Source organism: Danio aesculapii, chromosome 19, assembly GCF_903798145.1.
Source record: "Danio aesculapii chromosome 19, fDanAes4.1, whole genome shotgun sequence".
Taxonomy (NCBI): Eukaryota; Metazoa; Chordata; class Actinopteri; order Cypriniformes; family Danionidae; genus Danio; species Danio aesculapii.
This window is the reverse complement of record NC_079453.1, coordinates 50,882,051-50,902,050: the sequence shown is the minus strand read 5'-3', so window position 1 is coordinate 50,902,050 and position 20,000 is coordinate 50,882,051. Positions and strand designations below refer to the sequence as shown.

At 37.0% G+C, this 20,000-nt stretch overlaps 1 protein-coding gene and 1 long non-coding RNA gene across 2 annotated transcripts in view; one reads left to right on the top strand and one right to left on the bottom strand.

Moving 5' to 3' along the window:
- The window catches only part of LOC130246516 (ephrin type-A receptor 7-like), a 178,909-nt gene that overhangs the window by 38,472 nt on the left and 120,437 nt on the right, over positions 1 to 20,000 (bottom strand). The window contains exon 7 of the mRNA XM_056479503.1: positions 12,285 to 12,340. Coding sequence (XP_056335478.1) covers positions 12,285 to 12,340 — 56 coding nt within the window. The remainder of the gene's footprint in view (positions 1 to 12,284; positions 12,341 to 20,000) is intronic.
- Positions 6,618 to 10,036, top strand: LOC130246526 (uncharacterized). The gene is made up of 4 exons (XR_008839450.1): positions 6,618 to 6,684; positions 6,931 to 7,028; positions 7,120 to 7,212; positions 9,978 to 10,036. It is a non-coding gene; the product is annotated as an uncharacterized LOC130246526 (long non-coding RNA).

Here is a 20,000-nt window from a genome sequence, read left to right as displayed (position 1 = left end):
ATTATTAAGCACATTATAAATGTGTTTATTAGTCAATAATACAGCATTTGTAGCTGTAATTATAAACTGCTTAATAACTTTTATTATTGTAGAGTTAATGCTTAACAAATAATGAATCAGATACTAATGCTTAACAAGTGATTCATAGTGTGTAGTTATGTGTGTGTGAATGGACAAAGCAGCAGGCTGAGCACACTGTAGAACATCTGAAATGTTGATTTGGTCATTCTTAAAGGCCTTAACCACTTCAGTATTACACTGTAAAAAGTAAAGGTGCTTCAAGTACTCTGTTGAGTACTCAAGGAACTTTAAAATGTATTTTAAGTGCCTCAAAGCTCTTTCTCTCAAAATGGGGTTCCTTGAGGAACCACTGACAGTCTTTGCAGTGCTTGCAGGACCCTTTTGCAGTAACTGGGATCCTACAAGCACTTTTTTGTCAATACTGAGGTTCTGGAGTCACTGTTTCCTTACACTAAGACCTCAAAGCACTTTGAAAGTTATTGGAGGAACTCAATTTTCAAAAAAGAGTTACTGAAAGATCTATGAACTTATATAATGGTTCCTGGTGGATCTCTCATCTAAAAGCTAGCACTTAAAGGAACCAAGAGATTTTTTTTGTGTCATAATTAAATAGACAATTGTGGAGACCAGAAAATGAGATGGATGTTCATTTACTTAATATTTACTTAGTTATTTGTGCTTTTAGAATGATATGAATTTTTTTGTGTTTGTTTTTCTTTTTTTGTGTGGCACTCACTGTGAACACAAGAATATCAATGATTAGAAATGTTAACTTGATTGCAGTTAGGAGGCTGACTGGGAAATTGTGAAAAAATTTGAAAATGTAAAAGTAATTTTGGAGAATAAAATACAAATGAGCCACAACAGAGGGGAAAAAAAGACAAAAACATGCACAGGCTTGTACAATTATGAAAATGATAATTATTATAGGGGACTAATTTTCTGTAAATGTTTCTGTCATTTAAAACAATAATAATAACAACAACTGCTGCAATAATAATATTAACAATAATAATAATAAATATTAAGCTATTATTATTATTATTGTTGTTGTTGTTGTTGTTATTTTGATAAAAATAGAACTATAAAACACAGTTCTTCAAAAATCCACTCATGAAAAATATTTAAGATATTACTAAACTTAAGTATATAGGCTATGGGCTCTGGTTTATTAATAAAAAGTATTCCTCCACTTTGTTTTGATAAACCAACAAAGACAACTTGCTAATGAATGCAGTATTTTGTACATTTTTATTTATCTGAAATAAATGTTTTTTTTTTCATCTGTTTCTTTGATTAATGATATGGAATTAATTGTGTTGCCAAAAAATATATAAATATATTAACCGGAACTAACAAAATAATATAAACATGACGCGGACGCGCATTATCGTGCACGCGCAGGTGCAGGTCGCAGTCGCAGGAGCGTTTTCAAATGAGTCGGGGTTCAATCTTCAACTGGCTGGCGGGAGCCGCCAGTGGCGGGTCACGTGACCTGACAGTGGCTGGGTGGCAGCCGCCAGTGTCCAATTGCCTGGTCATGTGACCTGCCAGTGACGGGTTAGTTGCTGTTGCGTCTAGTGTGTCCTTTGTCGCTTTTTCTTTCTCTGCTTTTATTTACTTGTTATCATCATGAGTATAATTTTATTAAGTGTTTTTTCATTGGGTATTCTTTAGAATCTATATGTTTCCTCTAAGAAGGTCTTACCACGTTCGCTTTCACTCTCTCAGACTGGTGGGTTCAGTCCGCAGACAGCGAGCTCCGAGTTTACCGCGTTTGCTTTAACTGTCTCTGCAGCTTTATACATTGATTTACTATAATGAATATAATCTTCTGAACCTTTTCTATTACAAATTGTGTATATTATTCAGCTTAATTCCAGATATGGTCCTCAAATAGCCGGGATTACAACTGGATAGTCACGTCTTTCCCAGCTTCACCAGCTCATTCGCGCTCCGAGATCGACGCTTCTCTTTGCACTCTCAATGAGACCAATCAAAATTCTATTTATAATATTGTTTATTCCTTACAGTCTATTGTGTTTCATCAGTGATATTTCCAGTAAATTTATCCCAAATAAGGTCTTCAAACGACCCGTAAACTGACTGGTGGGTTACCGACGCAAATCATGCAGTCAGCAGACAGGGAGCTCCGCGTTCGCTTTAACTTTCTCTGCAGCTTTATACATTAATTTATCATCATGAAAATACTCGTCTGGACCTTTTCTATTACAAATTGTGTATATTAGTAATTTTATTTCCAGATACGGTCCTCAAATAGCCGAGATTACAACTGGCTGGTCAGCTCTCCCCCCAGCATCTCTGTACGACTTCAGTAAAATTAGTATCAGATTCGCATTTTCCGGATCAATAACTCATGACCGAGACATTGTTCCTACACAAATATGACCTCTTTTCAACTGTCGCAATGTATACAATCACCTACAATCTTATTTTTCTAAAAATGAGCTTTCCTACGTGATGGACGCATTATATTGATCTCTATGCGCAGGCTGCGAAGAGAGACCGATCCTTAGGGACCGTCTACGAAGAGCAAAACGCGAAACTACAAAAGTTGTCAATAACTTCCCTCTAACACATTATACTGCCATAAAATTCAGATCACACGTCAGTGTTGTCCTGCTGGTTATACTACAACACTTAAAAAAAAAAAAAACTATTTTGCATATTTTTAATAAATTTTTGTTATCAATTTTTAATAACTTCACTGTAACGCTGCATTTTCACCAAATTCCGTTCACTTGTCGCTGCTGTCCTGCTGGTTATACTATAACACTTTTTTACTATCAAAAAACAGCCATTATTGGTGAATAATAAAAATTCATAAAAATCATGCAAAACATTAATTCAATCATTCATTTTCTTTTCAGCTTAGTCCCTTTATTAATCCAGGGTCACAGCGGAATGAACCGCCAACTTATCCAGCACGTTTTATGCAGCGGATGCCCTTCCAGCTGCAACCAATATCTGGGAAACATCTATACACACTTATACACTACGGACAATTTAGCCTACCCAATTCACCTGTACCGCATGTCATTGGACTGTGGGGAAAACCAGAGCAGCTGGACAGCAGTGACGTGTGATCTGATTTTGGTGAAATACAGTAATTTACAGTAAAGTTATTGAACATTTTTTCATAATAAAAATTCATTAAAAATATACAAAATAGTCTTTTTAAACCAAGTTTAAAAATTTGATGATGAATTTTATGGCAGTATAATGTGTTAGAGGGAAGTTATTAACAACTTTTGTAGTTTTCGCGTTTTGCTCTTTGTAGACGGTCCCTAAGGATCGGTCTCACTTCGCAGCCTGCGCATAGAGATCAATATAATGCGTCCAGCACGTAGGAAAGCTCATTTTTAGAAAAATAAGATTGTAGGTGATTGTATACATTTCGACGGTTGAAAAGAGGTCATATTTGTGTAGGAACAATGTCTCGGTCATGAGTTATTGATTGTGCGAATCTGTTGCTAACTTTACTGAAGTCTTAGACATGACCAGCCAGTTGTAATCTCGGCTATTTGAGGACCGTATGTGGAATTAAACTGACTAATATACACAAATTGTAATAGAAAAGGTCCAGACGAGTATTTTCATGATGATAAATTAATGTATAAAGCTGCAGAGAAAGTTAAAGCGAACGCGGAGCTCCCTGTCTGCTGACTGCATGATTAGCGTCGGTAACCCACCAGTCAGTTTACGGGTCGTTTGAAGACCTTTTTGGGATAAATTTACTGGAAACATCACTGATGTAACGCAATCGACTGTAAGGAATAAAAAACATTATACATACAATTTTGATTGCTCCTATCGAAAGTGCAAAGAGAAGCGTCGATCTCGGAGCGCGAATGCGCTGGTGATGGCTGATGGGAAAGACGTGTACATCCAGTTGTAATCCCGGCTATTTGAGGACCATATCTGGAATTAAGCTGAATAATATACACAATTTGTAATAGAAAAGGTTCAGAAGATTATATTCATTATAGTAAATCAATGTATAAAGCTGCAGAGACAGTTAAAGCAAACGCGGTAAATTCGGAGCTCGCTGTCTGCTGACTGAAGCTAATTAGCTTCAGTAACCCACCAGTCTGAGAGAGTGAAAGCGGAACTCCCTGCGTTCTGATGCAGCGAGAGTGTTGCAAACCCACCTGTCAGTATTTAAAGACCTTCTTTGAGGAAACACTGCTGCGAATGTCAGTGACGAAAACATAGACCCTAAAGAATACACATTTCATGAATTAAAATGTAATTCTTCTGAATGAGAGCGCGAGGAGACGCGCCAGACGCAGAATGTGATCGCGCTTATTAGGGGAGGAGGGACCAGCCAGTTGTAATCTCGGCTATTTGAGGACCGTATGTGGAATTAAACTGACTAATATACACAAATTGTAATAGAAAAGGTCCAGACGAGTATTTTCATGATGATAAATTAATGTATAAAGCTGCAGAGAAAGTTAAAGCGAACGCGGAGCTCCCTGTCTGCTGACTGCATGATTAGCGTCGGTAACCCACCAGTCAGTTTACGGGTCGTTTGAAGACCTTATTTGGGATAAATTTACTGGAAACATCACTGATGTAATGCAATAGACTGTAAGGAATAAAAAATATTATAAATAAAATTTTGATTGCTCCTATCGAGAGTGCAAAGAGAAGCGTCGATCTCGGAGCGCGAATGCGCTGGTGAAGACGTGACCATCCAGTTGTAATCCCGGCTATTTGAGGACTGTATCTGGATTTAAGCTGAATAATATACACAATTTGTAATAGAAAAGGTTCAGAAGATTATATTCATTATAGTAAATCAATGTATAAAGCTGCAGAGACAGTTAAAGCAAACGCGGTAAATTCGGAGCTCGCTGTCTGCTGACTGAAGCTAATTAGCTTCAGTAACCCACCAGTCTGAGAGAGTGAAAGCGGAACTCCCTGCGTTCTGATGCAGCGAGAGTGTTGCAAACCCACCTGTCAGTATTTAAAGACCTTCTTTGAGGAAACACTGCTACAAATGTCAGTGACGAAAACATAGACCCTAAAGAATACACATTTCATGAATTAAAATGTAATTCTTCTGAATGAGAGCGCGAGGAGACGCGCCAGACGCAGAATGTGATCGCGCTTATTAGGGGAGGAGGGACCAGCCAGTTGTAATCCCGGCTATTTGAGGACCGTATGTGGAATTAAACTGACTAATATACACAATGTGTAATAGAAAATCCAGACGAGTATTTTCATGATGATATATCAATGTATAAAGCTGCAGAGAAAGTTAAAGCAAACGCGGTAAATGCCGATGGGTTGGGGGTGAATGTGCCCAATGTCTAAATGTACACATCCATTATATTATTTTCAGATAAATTGAAAGCAACAGAAGGAAACTCAGACTTTTCCATATTTTCTAGATTTGAGGACTCTCTATTTGTAATAAACATTCTAAAAATGTCCCATTATGAAGAATAAATCCGTAAAAGTGTTCCTTTTGTGTATTGTTAAAAACATTTGATGCAATGAAAGCTCATATGACCTACCAGTTGCCAACTGCTACCAAGTGGCCATTGGTAGGACACCTGACCCACCAGCCAGTTGCTAATTGCCACCAACCAGTCACTGGTAGGACACCTGACCCACCAGCCAGTAGTTAATGGCCACCAACCAGTCACTGGTAGGACACCTGACCCACCAGCCAGGCACTGGTTGGTCACATGACCCACCTGCTAGTTGTCAAATGCCGGGTTAGATGCGGCTGCCACTGGCAGGTCAGACTACCCGACAGTGGGACACTGGCGGCTGCCACCAGTCAGTGACAGGTCACGTGACCCGCCACTGGCAGCTCCAGCCAGCCAGTTGAAGATTGAACCCCTACTGTTTCAAATAGCGCTTTGTAACGGCTCCTTTCCTCCATTTCATGACTGCTGTCATCTCTAACACACGGAAGGTGAGTAAGTTTGCAAAATAAATATACAAATTAGATACGATTTGCACACAAATATCTACACTTACACGCATCATTATGTCGTGTAACCTGTTTTAGGAACGTCTCGCGAAGTGATTGCTGTTGTATAAGATTGGGTAAACATTATTATTTTGCGATAATAACAATCGGCTAGATATACATAATCACTCAAATTACACGTGTACCTCACACAAATATAAATAATTTGATATAAAATATTGATTTATGTCGACATATGTTATTGTCATTGAACACGAAGCTTCCATGAAAGCCATTGCAAGCGACCGTTAATTTCAAATTAAACAGATAACGTGATACATTCGTACTTATTAGACGGCTTTTTTCCACAAATATATTTATTTATTTATTTATTTATTTATTGTCTTCCCTTACATATACAGTGTGTAGCAAGTGTCTTGAGCAGGGTTGCTTATATTATTTTCTAGCCGCGATGCTATCTAATATTCTTTCCTTATATTGTTTGTGAGTAATATTACGCTTTTGTTATTATTTGCGTTTCTTAAACAGTTACCCATGTGGCAAATTGTGTCTAAGTTATGTACGTCAATACATTTTTTATTCATTCACACAAATAATGTACATAACGCCTGCTTTTTTCCTTCTCAGAACATCCACATAAACCCTGAAATTGTTCAGTATTCTCTCAAACAGCCGTTTGAGTCACCTCAAATGTAAGTATTTTTTTTTAAGTAACTAACTGAATTGGAAATAAATGTAAAAATACTTCATTTAACAAACAATATTATTTGATAATCATTATCCAGCTGGGTATCACTGAACTAATGACATTACACTTTTAAGTGTTTAAAATCACTCACTTATTTTCTCATTTGCTTGTTTCTGATGTATCCATATTAGGTGTAAATAATTGTAACAGATATAGACTAGAAATTTAAAGTTTGCTGTATTAAATCCAGGTAGCAGTGGGCCAGATTGAAACGGTCCGATGCACTTCACTTGCAATGTAGATCATCATTTCTGGACAGCTTTCTACTTACTGCTGTGGACATGAAAGGTTCAGCAGACTTTTTGCTCTGAATTAATGGCTATTAACATGGTGTGAAGAACAAAATCTGCTCTTTATCAACAATTGGATTCTTTTCTAGGATCGTCCTAGGCTTGCCCATGCTGATGGGCTGCACCACAGCAGTACTGGAGCTGAATTCCTGTTAGAAAACATCTTCAGGATGCTTTGACCAGTGAGTGAAAATCCACATTTTAGCCATGTAGACTTTTGCTCGTCCCACTTTAATCACAGTAATGCATATCTGGCTAACTCCATAGAAACTGTCTGTTCCTCGTATTATTAGATCAAGAATTAAATTTACTATGTGTTATAGAAAAAAATCTATTAAAAATCAAACCAGAAAAAATGGCAAATAAGTGAAAATACTTTTTTTTTTTTTTTTTAAGTTCGGTCTTCTAAACGTCAGGCCACTTGCACCTAAAGCACGTATTGTAAATGAACAGACAACAATCTTAATGCACTAATAATCCTAATCTTAATGTCTTAGTGAAACCTGGCTTAAACAAAATGACTACAGTATGTTAGTTTAAAATGAAGCCGCGTTGAACTTGAATTTAATTAAACTTAAACAGGATTGGAACAAGTGAAGGTTGAGTAAATGATGACAGAATAAAATTTTTTGGGTGAACTGTCCCTTTAAAGTGGAAGTGAAGCACTCAGTCAAGTTTACATTCATTTGTAAATTGATTTCCAGTTTAGTGAAAATATAATAAACAAACTCGATTAATGTAACCATTATTGAAGAAAAGAGCATGTTTTACAATAGTTTATATTTTTAGAGCTAGGGTGCAGCTATTTTGGAATATCCCTGTCTGACGTCACAAGGTTGGTTCTGTTCCCTCAGCTGAACAGATACAGTGGAAGTAATGGACTGAACACGGAGACTGGAAAGCCTAATTTAACACAATGCGTGAAGTTTTGGATGTGCATCACAGAGCTAGTGCAAATACAAGCATTACATTTACAGTTAAAGTCAGAATTATTAACCCCCCTTTGAATTTTTTTTTAATTTTTTTACATTTTTCCCAAATGATGTTTAGCAGAGAAAGGAAATTTTCCCAGTATGTCTGATAATATTTTTTCTTCTGGAGAAAGTCTTATTTGTTTTATTTCAGCTAGAATAAAAGCTGTTTAAAATTTTTTAAAGCCATTTTAAGGTCAAAATTATTAGCCCTTTTAAGTTATATTTTTTGATAGTCTACAGAACAAACCATCGTTATACAATAACTTGCCTAATTACCCTAACCTGCCTAGTTAACCTAATTAACCTGGTTAAGCCTTTAAATATCACTTTAAGCTGAATACTAGTGTTATGAAAAATATCTAGTAAAATATTATTTACTCTCATCATGGCAAAGATAAAATAAATCAGTTATTACAAATGAGTTATTAAAACTATTATGTTTAGAAATGTGTTAAAATTTGGAAATTAGGGGAAAAAAATAAACAAGGGTGCTAATAATTCTTACTTGAACTGTACGTCTGAAACATAAAAATACATTTATACATTTTTACATTTTTCTTTTATTACTGATCGATTGATGTGCTTTGGTCCACTCTCTGTATTACGATGCCTGACTGCCCTCAATGTCTTTAACAAGATCTGGTACCTGACGTAATGGAGGCGGGAACTTTCACTTTTTACTATATAACCCCTCACTTCTGTTCATGTTCAAACCAAACTAAGATCGGTGCCGTTTTTCACTTCACAGTTTTTTTCGTGCTTCATATTCAATGTTGAAAGATTATTGTAATCGTTGCATTAGTCTGAATGTAAATCACCGTCCCAGGCAGCGCTGCACCAGTGTGAGAGAGTAGACCAAAGCACATCAAATGAACAGTATTTAAAAAAAAAAAGAAAAATAGTAAACATATAAAAAAAAGTTTAGATTTTAGACACAAGTGTGTTCCTTGTATTTGTACCAGCTCTTCGATGCATGTCCACAACTTCACGCATTGTGTTAAGTTAGGCTTTTCAGTCTTCATGTTCAGTCCATTATTTCCACAATATCACTTCAGTTGAGGGAACGGAACCAACCCTGTGGCGTCAGACACAGCGACATTCCAAAATAGCTGCACCCTAGCTCTAAAAACTACAGTAAAACATGGCATTTTCTTCTAAATGGTTACATTAATCGAGTTTGTAATATATATTTTCATTAAAGTAGAAAACAATTCGCAAAATAATGTAAACAGGACAGACTGCTTTACTTTCATTTATATATTTTAAAAAACAAGACCAACTTTATATTAAGGCACCTTAACCACAGTACTTAAAGTTAAATTAATAATATGGTACAATGCACTTATTATACATGTTTTTACATTGTATTATTGTAAAAACTTATTGTTGAGCCCTGTAATATTAATTTCTGTATTTTGAAGGCCGCTTAAATTTAGTCCAAAAACAATATTTGACCTTCATGCATAATTGATTTAAATTTTTAACTCATATAATTTTCTTTTTATTTAATGTGTTTTTAGTCAACTAATGGTTAATTTTTTTAAAAAAGCTAATAACTATAACCTTTATAAAATAACAATATCGCATATGCAGTACACTCAAAATTATAGTGCATTATCTGTGTGAATGAGTGGGAAAATATGTGGGGTGCACCAAGGAGGGAGTTGTTTCAGACACAGCTTTTGTGTTGTCTTATTTCTGCTTGTGCTCAGATATTTCAGAGGTTTACATTCTATGGATTTTGCCTTTATTGATGTATACGGGCACTCTGCAAGCAGTGAAAAAAAAATCCTTTTATATAAATTAAGACAATTCCTAATTTTATTGATGTTTCCTTTTGTTATTCAGAAATGTTCTGCATATCTTTTGTGAATATGTCTTGATAAGTAAAAAAAAATGGCTCTGGGAATATTGTGAATTTCCTTTGTTTTCATAACTTCTCAGGTTAACTACTTTTTAATTTACTTTTATAGGGACACCTCCAATGTGAAGCAGTGGACAGCTGAAGATGTTGCTGGCTGTTATTGCTAGACATTATTTAAATTTGATTATTTGCATTAAATGTATATTACATTATTAATCATATTATGTGAATGTAATTGTGATGTATATTGATTAATAAAAGTAATTGTTTATGAAAAATGCGATTGTATTTTTTAAAAATCTATAAACATGTATAGATTGATAGATAGATGGCTATTGAATTTGTGATTAAACATGTTTGCACAAACCATAAATTAAGAGAGATAGGAAAAACAAGCATTAAAAAAATGGTGCTTCAAAGCACTCAAGGTGGTTCCTGGTCATTCTTAATAAGAGGGTTCCTCAGAGAACTGCTCCTTTTGAAATGGTGCGTAGAGGTTCTTTAGAGGGTTCCGCCAGCGTGGCAATGTGAAGAACCCCAAAAAGTGCCTCCATGAACCTTTCGTTTTTACAGTGTTAATAAGAGGGTTCCTCCAGGAACCCTTGAAGTTCCTCAAAGAACTGCCCTTTTTTTGAAATGGTGCCTAGAGGTTCTTTAGAGGGTTCCGCCGGTGTGGCAATGTGAAAACCCCCAAAAAGTGCCTCCAGGAACCTTTAATTTTTACAGTGTAGTGTTATTATATTAATAAGGACCTCCAGTCTGTCAAGAGCATCTGTGCTCTATGTATCACAGCTTCAAACACCACCATGCATTCACTGTGTGTCAGCATTGTCTTAAGGCGCAAGTCAGTATTAAAAAAAACAAAAGATTCATGTAAATTCCGTCTTTACTCTTGATATTTGGAGCCAGTTAATCAGGAAGTGACGATTTTGTTCTCGTTTTGACTTGTTGGACGGAAGCGTTGCTTTATTCACACGTCTTTTATATGGTAATCCAGTTTTGCGCATACATTTAATTAGCATCTTTGAATGCAAACATACATTCATTCATTCATTCATTTTTCTTCAGCTTAGTCACTTATTAATCAGGGGTCGCCACAGCAGAATGAACCGCCAACTATTTCAGCATATGTTTTACACAGCAGATGCCTTTCCAGCTGCAATCCAGTACTGGGAAACACCCATACACACTCACATTCTCAATATACACATCTTGAACAGTAAATTCAGTTATTTTCCTTCGGCTTAGTGCCTTTATTCATCAGGGGTCGCCACAGCTGAATGAACCACCAACTTATCCAGCATATGTTTTACAAAGCGGATGCCTTTCCAGCTGCAACCCAGTACTGGGAAACACCCATACACACTCATTCACACACACACACACACACACACTCATACACTACGGCCAGTTTAGCTCAACAATTCCCCTATAGTGCATGTGTTTGCACTGTGGAGGAAACCCACGCCAACACGGGGAGAACATGCAAACTCCACAGAAACGCCAACTGACCCAGCTGGGACTTGAACCAGTGACCTTCTTGCTGTGAGGCCACAGTGCTAACCACTGAGCCACCTTGAACAGTACACTGCATTGTAATTGTGGCTCTCCCCTGAGGAGTGTATGCAGGATTAATGTGTGTTCAGATCTCCTTCTTGTCTATCTGATGGCCTGAGCATTAGTCTGGCTGCGCTAAACACACGTTCATAGACTCACACACTAATGCACTGCCACATTACACAGCCCTAATCTCTCTTTATCACACATCACTCTCTCTCTCACTCTGTTTTTCCCCTTTCTCTGCTTCTTAAGCCTCAGTTCGTGACAGGAGGATCCATTACCACCTTCACAAATGTCCCATTGATCTGGAATATAAATGCATGTGTGTGTGTGTGTGTGTGTGTGTGTGTGTGTGTGGATATGACACAGGTTTTACAGGAGGTGGTGAACTGCTGATGTCCCTATTTCTCAAAAGGCTTCTAGATGATCCAGAATGAGCTTAATCAGATAGTAAAGCTGTAGGGTGATGATAGAGAACAGTCTGTACAGTAGAAAAACAATGGAACCTATGGAAAGTCCTCACAATTCACAAAAACAAACCTGTGTGTGTTTCTGAGTGTGTGTGTGTATACGTCTTTGTCTGTCTGTCTGTGTATCTCTGTGTATGTGTCTTTGTCTGTATGTCTGCCTGTCTCTGTGAGTGTGTCTTTATGAGTGTGTGTGTGTGTGTATCTGTGTGCATGTGTCTTTGTGTGTGTGTCTCTGTCTGTATGTATATCTTTCACTGTGCTTGTATGTGTGTCTTTATGTGCATCTGTCTGTCTTTCTGTGTGTGTGTGTGTGTGTGTATACGTGTCTGTCTGTCGCTGTGCATGTGTGTGTCTGTGTGTGTGTGTGCGCGTGTGTAAATACTCACACTGGAAGTAGAGCTCCTCATCTCCCTCCTGACTGGCTTTACTGTATCCACACTGTCTGTGAGGAGAACAAACACACAACAAACACTCATTAAGTGTGTCATCAAAAACAACACTTTATTTATTTATTTATTCATTTACTTATTAATTAATTAATTCATTCATTTATTCATTCGTTCATTCATTTATTCATTTTATTCATTCAGTTATTCATTGATTCATTAATTCACTTATTCATTCATTCATTCATTCACCTATTAATTCATTCATTCATTCATTTATTTATTCATTCAGTTATTCATTGATACATTTATTTACTTATTCACGTATTTATTTATTTATTAATTAATTCATTCACCTATTAATTCATTCATTGTTTCATTTATTTATTTACTTACTCAATTATTTATTTATTTATTCATTCATTTAGTCATTCATTTATTCCTTCATTCATTCATTACTTTTAATTTTTTTATTTATTTATTTACTTATTCATTCATTCATTTATCTATTAATGCATTCACTCATTCTTTCATTCATTCATTCATGTATTTATTCATTCATTCATTTTTTATTTATTAATTTATTTACTTATTCACTTATTTATTTATTTATTTATTTATTTATTCACCTATTAATTAATTTATTACTTTAATACATTCATTCATTCATTCATTTATTTAGTCATTTATTCATTCATTCATTTATTTAATAATTCATTTATCTATTAATGCATTCACTCATTATTTCATTCATTCATTTATGTATTCATTCATTCATTCATTCATTTATTTATTTATTAATTTATTTACTTATTCACTTATTTATTTATTTATTTATTTATTTATTTATTCATTCACCTATTAATTAATTAATTCATTAGTTAAATACATTCATTCATTCATTCATTCATTCATTTAGTCATTAATTCATTAATTCATTCATTTATTTATTAATTCATTTATTAATTCATTTATTTATTCATTGATTTATTGATTCATTTATCTATTTATCTATTCATTTATTTATTCATTCATTTATTTATTAATTTATTTAGTCATTTATTCCTTCATTTTATTCCTTCATTTATTTATTTATTCAATTATTTATTCATTCATTCCAAATGTTGATGCGAGATGATACAAAATAAATACAGAAAGATAAATAAACAAATATTTAAAATTAGAAAAATGCACATAAAATATTAGACAGGGTTTTCTCTATAAACAACTTGCAAAACGATGCATAAAACCACCATAAAAACGTGTGTGTGTTCAAGAAAAATCACATTTCAGCACATCTCAGCAGACTGGCTGTAAAAATGACACAACAGCAGTTAACATGACGGCTTACATTAAAGTTGTTTATGAATGTGTCTGCAGCACCGTCTACACCACAGCACCACTGACTCCACTCGCTTACTTCAATACTGCACTCACCTTGAAGTGGCTGCCTATTATTTATATATTAATAATATAATAATAATAATAATAATATTAATAATAATAATAATAATGTTTCAAGAATCTGTCCATGCTCTAATAAACAAGCTGTCATCTTAGTATATGACTGTTTCTGTAAGTCATGAGACATTTAACTATCAACATTAATAATGCCGCCAACTATTCCAGCACTTTTTTTACACAGCGAATGCCCTTCCAGCTGCAACCCAATACTGGAAAACACACAAACACACTCATTCACACACACACACTACGACCAATTTAGTTGATCAATTCCCCTATAGCACATGTGTTTGAACTGTGGGGGAAACCAGAAAACCCGGAGGAAACCCACACCAACACGGGGAGAACATGCAAACTCCACACAGAAACACCAACTGACCCAGCCGGGACTCGAACCAGCGACCTTCTTGCTGTAAGGTGACAGTGCTAACCACTGAGCCACTGTGTCGTCCATGTCTGAGATTGTGTGAAGTTTTCATTATTCTTGTAAGGCTTGCATGAGGTTTGAGGTAAGAGTGTGTGTAAATGTGTGTGTGTGGATTTCATGCTGTAAAGCGGCTCTGACACACACACACACACACTTCCAGCAGCAGACAGAGCAGAATCAGGACGCCGCAGGATCTGATGGCATTTGGGCGATTTTATGCTGTGGATTAATGTGACACAGAGACACTGAGGAAAGACACGCACTGTGGGAGGGATTAGAGGAAACACACACACACACACACACAGATACTTACACACTTGGACAAATTCTCTCTCTCTCCCACACACACACATATGCACACACATGCACACAGACACAGAAGGCTGGAGAAGCACTCAGAAGAGAGATGCTGACAAGGTTTTGGACATTTCAGTGTGTGTGTGTGTGTGTGTGTGTGTGTGTGTGTGTGTGTGTGTGTGTGTGTGTGTGTGTGTGTTTGCTAGGGCTCAAGCAGTTTGACAATCTGTACAAGAGATTTACTTCATTATCAAGAAAAAATGTTAATTCATTCATCCATCCATCCATCCATCCATCCATCCATCCATCCATCCATATATCCATTCATTCATCCATCCATCCATTCATCCACTCATTCATCCATCCATTCATCCATTTATTCATTCATCCACTCATACATCCATTCATTTATCCATTTATCCATTTATTCATCCATTCATCCATCCATCAATCCATTCATTCATTCATTCATTCATCCTCCCATCCATCCATCCATCCATCCATTCATTCATTCATTCATTCATCCATCATACATCCAATGATTCATTCATCCATCCATCCATTTATCCATTCATCCATTCATCTATTCATTCATCCATTCATTTTCCTTCGGCTTAGTCCCTTAAGTTAAATTCAATAAAAGCATTTTAAAATACAACCTGAAAGCTAAATAAAATGAGACAAAACCTACCGCTAAAATAAACACAACAGTATCGCTGAAGCTCTAAATAATCACCCATGGAAAGCCAAAATAACCATGTACGAACTCCAATCTCTTCTTATCACCTCCCATACATACCAACACTAAACATCTCTCCACTTCCCAAACAAATGACTGCAAAAGCCTGCCTGTTTTCCCATGTGTTCCTGTGCGGTGTTCATTAAAAAGCAATATTAATGATAGGTAAGATGATGTTGGAGGCTGCTGACCTCGTGGCCTGTGCGTAATATCCTCCCTCCTCATCGAGGGAGCAGTCAGGGCGTACTCACACTATGTACATTTGCCTTGAACCAGGCCAAAGCATGCTTGTCCCCCCCTCCTGTCTCCACCTGACGGCCTGCACTCACATTACATTTGGCCCTGGGCACGCTTCCGTCATCGATGATGTGCTGTTCAGTAAGCGCTCTCGCTCAGCACAGTGGAGATTGCTTTAGTTTGATCATTTTAGTGGTTTGATATGCAGTGACACACAGGTAAATAATTCGCCGAACAGATCAGCCACTGTTGACGCTCATAAACAATCATAAAGTTCTGGTGCTGCTGTATTAGGAGGTTTGCTGAAGGTGCAGCTGACGTGCAGTGAGGGGTTTGCATCAATAAACTACGACCATTTGCGTTCATTAAACAGCAAGACTGATTAATAAATCCATATGAAACCTTAAAAGTCACGTCTCATCTTCAGTTTCGGGCTCTGGTGTGCTTTGCATTCACACTACAAGCATACCACGGCTGAGCCCAAGTGAACCCCACTCTGGCACACCTCTTCCAACTGGGCCAGGGTCAACTGAACCGCACCTGAAAACAATTCAGAGCACTCACACTTCTCAAACGATCCAGGAAATGGGTCTGGGCATGGTTTGAACTCTTTCTCATCTGCTACGCTCAGGCCCTGTTTACACTAATATGTTTTAGTTTTAAAATGCAGAAGTTCTGCTACGGTTACACCATCAATCCACACTACGCCGGAGTTTACGAACGCTGGAAATGGAGCTTTTGGAAACGCTGAAGAGGCCGTGTTCATTCTAAAGCGCTGCTGCTCTGTCTCAATGTGGATGAGGGGAAACGGAGACATCTGAAAACAGAGACGGGGCTGCAGACATTCTCCTCTCTGATTGGGCCTTTTCCTCAATATTCAGTAGCCTACACACAGTTCAGTCTTCATCCTCTCCTTGTAAGTTCAGACTTTGCAAGTTTGATGTGGAAAACAGACTCCAGAGGACACATCAGTAAATCTTCAGAGGGAACAGTGTACTGTATAACCTTATTCACATCACCCTGACCACTGTTTCACTATCTTAACAATAAAATGAAGACATGATATGAGGAACTGCCCATTCTCATTTTGATATTAACTTAACAGACAGCAGAAATGTTGAGGCGTCGAGTAGCTGCAGATTTATACGAGCGTCATCTTCACTGTGTGCATAACAAAACAGAGCCTATAACATCACTGCCTCCTTTCATTATCATTGACAATATGAATCATAGCCTCTCCTCTGCTGAATATCAGTTTAATAATCAATAATGGCCATTATAAAAGTATAACGCACAATAAGTTTATACATTATAGGAAATAAAGGCAAGAAATCAGACATTATACAGAATGAGTGTACAATTGAAGTCAGAATTATTCGCCCACCCTTTTTTTTTTTTTTTTTTCTCTTTTAAATATTTCCCAAATGATGTTGAACAGATTTAGGAAATGTTCACAGTATGTCTGATCATACTTTTTCTTCTGGAGAAAGTCTTATTTGTTTTATTTCAGCTAGAATAAAAGCAGTTTTTTTTATATGATTATTTTTTAGTTTTCACCTTTATTGTAAAGGACAGTAGAGAGTATTGACAGGAAAGCATAGGGAGCAGAGAGAGGGGAAGGATCGGCATAGGACTGCGAGGCCGGAATCGAACTCGGATCGCCGTGAGCACCGGAGTGCATGTGTCAACGCACTAACCACTACACCACTGGTGCAAACAATACAAGCAGTTTTTAATTTTAAACACCATTTTAAGGTCAATATTATTAGCACCTTATTAGCAGCTATATTTGTTTTCAATAGTCAACAGAACAAACCAATAACTTGCCTACTTACCCTAACCTGCCTAGTTAACCTAATTAACCTAGAACTTAAAATAAATCAGTATTTAGAAATGAGTTATTAAAACTATTATGATTATAAATGTGTTGATAAAATCTGCTCTCCTTTAAACAGAAATTGGGGGAAAAGTTATATATATATATATATATATATATATATATATATATATATATATATATATATATATATATATATATATATATATATATATATATATATATATAAATAGTTTAGATGCAAAAACCTCTAAATGCCATCTGAAATTTTCCTCTAAAATGAGCATTTTTATCAGGCTTCATGTGTGTATGTTCAGTAATATCACCTTTATGGCAAAGAATAAGTCCATTTCCTGGTCTTTAAAGTGAACTCAACATCTGAACATAAACAAAGGAGGCTGAGAAAAATGTCCACTTTCGATGGAAATTTCAGATAGCACTTAGAGGATTTTATTCACCCCACTTTCAATTTTTTCTCTTTTAAATATTTCCCAAGTGATGTTGAACAGATTTAGGAAATGTTCACAGTATGTCTAATAATATTTGTTCTCCTGGAGAAAGTCTTATTTGTTTTATTTCAGCTAGAATAAAAACAGCTTTTAATTGTTTTAAACACCATTTTAAGGTCAATATTATTAGCCCCTTTAAGCTATATATTTTCGATAATCTACAGAACAAACTATCATTATACAAGCTGTATACTGGTCTCATGGTTTGGTTACAATTATCTTATCATCAATTCGGTTCAATTCGATATCTCTGTGCATCACAGTGCATTGACGATGCTTTTCTGTGCACAATTGAATATTTTACTTCACAGGCGCTGTTCACTGATGAGTGATACTGGTAAACAGCAGCGGCGCAGTGTGGCCAAACTGGGCAGGTTTGAATAGCTTTTCGGTGGGTTTTGGATAGTTTTTGGGCTGGAATCAGTCAGCTACACCTGGCAACACTGCAGCGGCGATCACAGCTGATCCAGGATATACGCGGTGGAGAAAACTCGCACGCTAGTGTCTGTATCCAGAAGTATCGCTGTAACAGCCGAGAGAAGAGGAAAAGTCATGCAGCCGGCCAAATGTGCCACAGTGAGAGAGAGAGAAATGGAGTTTACTTTCATTCTCTCAATCGCAGTGAAATGGCTTCTGCTGTAAGTGTCAGTGAAAGACTGTCCAGCAAACACATACACACGCAGTGAATTGTGCACAGTTTCTGCATTTTTAAGTAGTTGGAGCCATGTAAAGACTCCCGCTCGCCTCCCTCGCCATAGTAAGCTAGGACAACAGAGCGCATATGAGATGAATGACATCAGTACACAATAACCGGTTTTGATTATTACTGAACTGATACCGAATTGTCCGTGTTTGCATCGCGGTGCACCGAAGAAACAATTAATTTTGACACCCCTACTGTCATCATGGCAAAGATAAAAGAAATCAGTTATTAGAGATGAGTTATTAAACTATTATGATTGGAAATGTACTGTTTAGAGAACATCTGCTCTGTTAAACAGACATTGAGGAAAAATAAACAAGGAGGCTAATAATTCTGACTTCAACTGTATGTGGTTATATTAATTAAGATATTAACCTAACTTATCTTTGCGCTCAGTCAGAACACGTCACCTGAGAGCAAGTAATAGAATCAAAAGCCCAAATATGTGGTCAGATAGAGACAACAAGATGAATTCAATATCACGTTTAACAACTATAGTGAGATCAGATCCAGCAGGAGATCCTTGATGAACACTTCGACAAGCACAGCTCTCATCTGTGTAGATGTGCTCAAAGCAGTGCATGCCAGAGTGTGTGTGTGTGTGTGTGTGGTCAGGTGATGTGCGTTTTCAGTGGTGTAATGTAGACGCAGAGTTGTTCATAACGCTGGGTGAAACAGCAGTGTGGATGTGGATCAGGTTCCTTCAAAAACGCTGCTTTAAAACTAAAATGTATTAGTGTAATCGGGGCCTTTGAGTCCTGATCCTCCACCCAGAAACCCCCCGCTGAGCTGTCCATCATCCGCTGTGGTGAAACAGCAGTGTTAAACTCTGATCTTACAGAGCGGCTTTAAGAGAAAAGGAAAGTCTGATCGGATTAAACTGAAGAGCCAGAGACACAGCCCTGGACATCACGCCACATCAATGAGCAGATTCAGTGCACGCACGCACGCACGCACGCACGCACGCAGGAGGAGGAAGAGGAAAGGAGGATGAAGAAGAAGAGGAGGAAGAGAAGGAGGAAGAGGAGTAAGAGGAAGAAAAGAAGAAGAGCAGGAGGAGGAAGAAGAGAAGGAGGAAGAGAAGAAAAGGAGGAGGAGGAAGAAGAAGAAGAGGAAGAGGAGCAGAAGGAGGAGGAAGATGAAGAGGAAGAGAAGGAGGAGGAGGAAAGGAGGATGAAGAAGAAGAGAAGGAAGAGGAGGATGAAGAAAAAGAGGAGGAGGAAGAAGAAGAAGAAAAGGAAGAGGAAGAAAAGAAGAAGAGAAGGAGGAAGAGAAGAAGAGGAGGAGGAAGAAGAGAAGGAGGAAGAGAAGAAGAGGAGGAGGAAGAATAAGAAGAAGAGGAAGAGGAGCAGAAGGAGGAGGAAGAGAAGAAGAGGAGGAGGAAGAAAAAGAGGAGGAGGAAGAAGAAGAAGAAGAGGAAGAGGAGGAAAAGAAGAAGAGCAGGAGGAGGAGGAAGAAGAGAAGGAGGAAGAGAAGAAGAGGAGGAGGAAGAATAAGAAGAAG